The 6162-nt window shown below is 39.6% G+C and overlaps 1 protein-coding gene across 1 annotated transcript; it reads right to left on the bottom strand.

Annotated features, from left to right (window-relative positions):
* Positions 1-287: 287 nt before the first annotated feature.
* LOC306665553 (phosphoglycerate kinase 2) lies at positions 288-1541 on the bottom strand (the record flags this gene model as incomplete). Its single annotated transcript, XM_079147155.1, has 1 exon — positions 288-1541. One exon carries the CDS (start codon positions 1539-1541, stop codon positions 288-290), a length of 1254 nt encoding a protein of 417 aa, XP_079003281.1.
* Positions 1542-6162: the final 4621 nt, after the last annotated feature.

The following is a 6162-nucleotide window of genomic DNA, read 5'->3' as shown; positions in this document are numbered from 1 at the left end:
CAGCTTAATTGACTCACTTTAATGGTCAACTTAAGAATGTATTCTCCCTATGAGGCATGGCGTTGAAGTCCAAAGGTCCAAAGGAGATCTTGAAGAGACTAGGCAAATGCACGACATAGCTAAAGTGAAAAAGTTGATTCTCTGATGTTAGGAGTTCCTGATGGCCCACTGACTGCCCATTTCCTGGGTCCTGATATCCCGTAGAATTTAACCAAAGTCAAGCTGAGATGTTAGAGCACTGAGTTAACCTAAAGGCTGAGGACGGAAAACAGGTGGAAGAGTCTGAGCTACAGGTTGCTGAGGGCCTCTACTCCTGGGAGGGCTTTACCTTCCAGCAGCTCCAGGCTGGCACCCCCTCCTGTGCTCACATGGCTGACTTTATCTTCAGTGCCCCACTTGGCACAGCACGTGGCAGTGTCCCCGCCCCCTATAATGGTGATGCAGCCCCTGGACGTGGCTTTCACCACTTCATCCATCAGGGCCTTGGTTCCCTTGGCAAAGGCTTCCCATTCAAAGACTCCTAAAGGGCCATTCCAAACGATGAGCTTGGCCTCGGACACGACTTGAGCATTCTTTTTATTGCTCTCAGGACCACAGTCCAAACCCATCCAGCCGGCGGGGATGCCAGATTCTACGGTGGCAGTGCCAGTGCTGGCGTTCTCATCGAACTTGTCAGCCGTGATAAAGTCCACGGGAAAGGTCATCTTGACACCATTCTTCTCTGCTTTGGCCATGATCTCCTTGACAATCTTGGCTCCCTCTTCGTCAAAGAGGGAGGCACCGATCTCCATGTTGTTGAGTACCTTCAGGAAGGTAAAGGCCATCCCGCCGCCAATAATCATCTGATTGACCTTGTCCAGCATGTTTTTGATGAGCTGGATCTTGTCTGCCACTTTGGCGCCCCCAAGTATAGCCAGAAAGGGTCTCTCTGGATTTTCCAAGGCTCTGGCAAAGTACTCCAGCTCCTTCTTCATGAGGAATCCGGATGCCTTGTGGGGCAGATTGACTCCCACCATGGAGCTGTGAGCCCTGTGCGCAGTGCCGAAGGCATCGTTGACGTACACGTCCCCTAGCTTGGACAGGGACTCTCGGAAGGCTTGGATCTTGTCGGGCTCGGCCTTGAGCTTATTCCCAGAGGGATCTTGGCCCTTGCCTTCCTCCTCCAGGTGAAAGCGCAGGTTCTCCAGCAGGATGACCGACCCGGGCGCGGGGTCGGCGCAGGCTTTCTCCACTTCTGCGCCCACACAGTCCTTGAGGAACATCACGTCCCCGCCCAGCAAGGTTTTCAGCTCGGCGGCCACGGGCTCCAGGGAGTACTTGTCGGGCATGGGGACGCCATCGGGCCGGCCCAGGTGGCTCATCAGCACCACCGACTTGGCTCCATTGTCCAGGCAGTACTTGATGCTGGGGATGGCCGCCTTGATTCTCTGGTTGTTGGTGATGTGGTTCTTCTTCATGGGAACGTTGAAGTCCACTCTCATGATGACGCGCTTGCCTTTGACGTCCAGTTTGTCCAAAGTCAATTTCTTAGACAGGGACATCTTGGCGGTGCGAAGGGCTAGGCGGAAAGCTGGATGCAGGTGCTGAAGAGCCGGTTTAGAGGGGCGGCCAGGAGCCTAGTTGGTAGGGCGGCCTAACGCCTCCCCTCGGCCCGCCCCTTCTTGGGTCCTGAGTGTCCCACGAGGCAGCCGTGGGCCCGGGAATGCAATGCAGCCCGGTCATTGGTCCAGGGTCCTGCCAATCTGAATTTACAGCCTGTTGCTAGGTGCCCATTGAAAACACTGGCGAAGGTGAAGTAGAAGCACAGTCCGAGTTGGGGAGTGAAGAACATCTCATAAGAATGGTCCGTAATAGGGCTGGGGATATAGCTCAGTTGGTCGAGTGCTTGTCTTGCATGCACGAGGCCCTGGGTTCAATCCCCAGCACGGCAAAAAAAAAAAAAAGAAAAAAAAAGCATGGTCTTAATAAAATATAAGAAAAGGACTGGCAATGTGGCTCTATGGTTAAGCACCCTTGGGTTCAGTTTCCAGTCCCCCTCCCCCACCAAAATAGTCAAGAGACATCTTAAGTTCTTCCCAAATTCTCCTTGACATTTGCTCTTGTTCTTAACGAAAGAAAACCAAATAATAACATTCCCAACCCCCTGCCCTCAAAGCCTGAATCCTCCTGCCTCTTGTTAAATCTTAATTATATTGATTTGTAATACTCTCCACAGAATGAAACAAAGAAACCTTGTTTATCAAGGCAGCAGAGTATGGTTCTATTCTTTCCTCGTCTTGCTAATTATTTTTGTTAAGGGTATAGCTTGGTGTTAGACTTTAGTTTACATGTTGTGTTTGGTGTGAATGTTTTCATTATTTGCGTTATCTTTCTTAGACTACCACGAAAGAATTCTTGGTGAAATCTGTAGGAGATTCCCATAAAATCATAACAAAGAGAATATCAGTAAAAATACTGAAAGCAATACTGACATTTTTTTTCCAGGCTGTAACAGGATGAGACTCCTTACCTATTCTATCTTCTCTACATCATTACATGTATAAGATAGAAACTGAGCTGAAAAGAAGCATAATATTCCTAAGATTGAAAATTTCTAATAGAAATAAAAATTAATGAAATATCTTTTTTTTAATTGAAGCTTTATAGTTATGCATTGTAGTTGAATTTATCCCAACAAACTCATACATGCATGGAAATTGGTTTGAGTTCATGATTCCCCTTCCCCCGGATTTCTCTTCCATTCTTTCTCCCTTTTCCCCTTCTTTTTCCTTTGTTCTCCTAAACTTTCTTTCACTCCTCTATTAATTTATATTCGATTGGTTCCTCATGTTAGCCTATTCTTCTCTCATGTCTTTCTTTCACTCAAGTATATGAGAGAAAATATTCAAGTTTTGAGTTTCTGAGCTTGACTTATTTCACTTAGCATGATATGCTCCATTTTCATTAATTTGCTGATAAATGCCATAATTTCATTCCTTTTTGTGACTGAGTAGAACTCCTTTGGGTGTGTGTGCCTGTGTGTGTTTGTGTGTATACATACCACAATTTCTTAATCCATTCATCTATTGACAGGCATCTGGGCTGATTCTTAGAATTAACTACATTATGAATCTAGCTATTGTGAATTGTACTGCTATAAACTTTGAGGAGGCTGTATTGCTGTAGTATGCTAATTTTAGATCTTTTGGGAAAATGTCAAGGAGAGGATAGTTGAGTCATGTGGTGGTTCCATTGCTAGTTTTGAGGACTCTCCATACTGTTTCCAGAGTGGTTGTACTAGTCTGCAGTACCTTTTCCCTCACAACCTCACCAGCACTTATTGTTCTTTATATTATTGGTCATCGCCATTCTGATCAGTGAGATGAAGTCTTTGTAGTTTTGATTTACATTTCTCTGATTGCTAGAGATTTTGAACATTTTTCATATATTTGTTGGTCATTTGTGTTTTTTCTTTGAAGAAATTTCTCTTTAGTTCTTCTATTTATTTGTTGATTGAGTTGTATATATGTGTGTGTGTGTGTATATATATATATTTTTTTTTTTTGGGGGGGGAGCATTTTTTGTTCTTTGTATATTCTGGATTCTGGACATTAATCTCCTACTGGAGTAATAGCTGGCCAAGATTTTCTCCCATTCTGTAGGCTCTCTCTTCATGCTTTTATTTATTATTATTATTATTATTACTACTACTGTACAGAAACTTTTTAGTTTGATGGCATCCCACTTACAATTCTTGCTTTTATTTCTTGTGCTTTGGGGGTCTTGTTAAGGAAATTGCTGAAAAGCTCCTATATGATGGAATGTTGGCCCTATGTTTTCTTCTAATAGTTATAAAATTTCTGGTCTAGTTTTAAGTCTTTGATGCATTTTTATTTGAGTTTTGTGCAGGGTGAGAGTGACCTAGTTTCATTTTTCTACATGTAACTATCCAGTTTTTCTACCACCATTTGTTAAAAATTCAGTTTTTTCAACAAAGTATATTTTGGCACCTTTGTCAAATATCAGATGGCTATAGGTATGTGGTTTTATCTCTGTCTTCTATTCTGTTTCATTGGGCTTCATGTCAATTTTTTTGCCAATACAATGCTGTTTTTGTTACTACAGTTCTGCAGTATAAGTTCAGATCAGGTACTGTGATGACTCCTGCTTTGCTTTTCTTGCTTGGTATTATTTTGGTTTTCTTGCTTGGTATTATTTTGGTTAATCTGGGTTTCTTATTCTTCCAAATGAATTTAAGATTTTTTTTTCTAATTTTGTGAAGAATGTCATTGATATTTTTATTGGGATTGCATTAAATCTGTATATTGCTTTTCATAGTATGGCCATTTTGATAATATTGATTCTGCATATCCAAGAACATGACATGTCTTTCCATCTTCTAAGGGCTTCTTCAGTGTTTTATAATTGTCATTGTAGAACTCTTTAATCTCTTTGGTTATATTATTCCAAGATTTTTTGTTTGTTTGTTTTTTGTTTTTGAGGTTACTATGCATGGGATGGTTTTTCTGATTTCTTCCTCTGCTGAATCACTATTGGAATATAGGAAAGCTATTCATGGATGTTGATTTTGTATCTTGCTACTCTGCTGAATTCATTTATAAGCTCTAGAAGTCTTCCAATGGAGGTTTTTTTGTTTTTTGTTTTTTGTTTTTTGTTTTTTGTTTTTTTTTTTTTTTTGATCTTCTAGATACAGGCAAGGATAGTTTGACTTCTTTTTTTCCTATTTGTATCCTTTTTATTTCCTTTTCTTTCTTGATTGATCTAGTTAATGCTTCATGGACTATATTGAATTGGAGTGGGAAGAGTTGTTAGCCTTGTCTTTTTCCTGATTTGAAAGGAAATTCTTTTGTGTTATCTCCATTTAGTATGTTGGCTTGAGTTTGTCTCTTTGACAATCTTTTTGTCAAAGGGATTGAAGTAAATCTCTTTGACTCCTAGCTTCTCCAGCATTTTAAGCATGAATGAGTGTTGGATTTCTCACAAACCTTTTCTGCATTTATTGAAATGAATTATTTTTGAAATAATTCTTTTAAGTAGTGAATTACATTTATTGATTTGTATATGTTGACCCAAACTTGCATCCCTGGAATAAAACCTATGTGATCATGATGCATTGTCTTTTTGATGCGTTTTTAATGTGATTTACTAATATTTTATTAAGGAGTTTTGCATCTTTGTTCATCAGGGATATTGGTCTGTAGTTTTCTTTTCTTGGTGCATGTTTGTGTAGTTTTGATATCAGGGTTATACTGGCTTAACAAAATGTATTTGAAGGTATTCCCTTTTTTTCAATTTCATGGAATAATTTGGGAAACACTGTTGTTAGTTCTTCTGTAAAAGTCTGGTAGGACTCAGCTGAGAATCTATCAGGTCCTGGGATTTTCTTTTTTGGAAGACTTAATTGACATTTCAATTTTGTTACTTGATATTGGTCTGTTTAGGTTTTCTATATCTTCCTCATTCAATTTGGGTAGCTCATATGTATTGAGAAATTTATCAGTGTCTTACAGATTTTCCAGTTTATTGCAGTATAAATTTTCAAAGTAGGTTATGATAATCCTTTGGATTTCAGAAGGATCTGTGGTGATATCTCATTTTTCATCTATGATCTTGTTGAAGGATCTTTTCACTCTTTCTTTTGTTTAGTTGACTAAAGGTTTGTCAATCTGATTTATCTTTTCAAAGAACTAACTTAATTGTATTGATCGTGTGTATTGTTTTCTTATTCTCAATTTCCTTGATTTCAGCTCTTATCCTAATTGTTTCCTGTCTTCTACTGGTTTGGGGGTTTGTTCTTTTTCAAAGACCTTAAGGTGGAGTAAGCTATCTTATTTGGGATTGCACTAATTTATTTAATGTGGGCACTCGGTGCTTTAAGTGTTCTCTAAGAACTGCTCTCATACTCTTCCAGAGATTTTGATATGTTGTATCTCTCTTCTCATTTGTTTCTAAGAATTTGTTGATTTCTATTATAATTTCTTCAAGCCATTCTTCATTTAAGAATACTATTCAATGTCTATGTGTTTATGTGGCTTCTGTTATTTTTCTTGCTGTTGACTTCTAGCTTTACTCCATTATGGTCTGTTAGGATACATGGAATTATATCAATCTTCTTTTTGTATTTGCTAAGATTTTCTTGGTGGCCTAGAATATGATCTACTT

This window comes from Sciurus vulgaris (assembly GCF_902686455.1).
Source record: "Sciurus vulgaris genome assembly, chromosome: 7".
Classification (NCBI taxonomy): Eukaryota; Metazoa; Chordata; class Mammalia; order Rodentia; family Sciuridae; genus Sciurus; species Sciurus vulgaris.
Note: the sequence above shows the minus strand (reverse complement) of the source record. Positions and strands in the feature narration are given on the sequence as shown.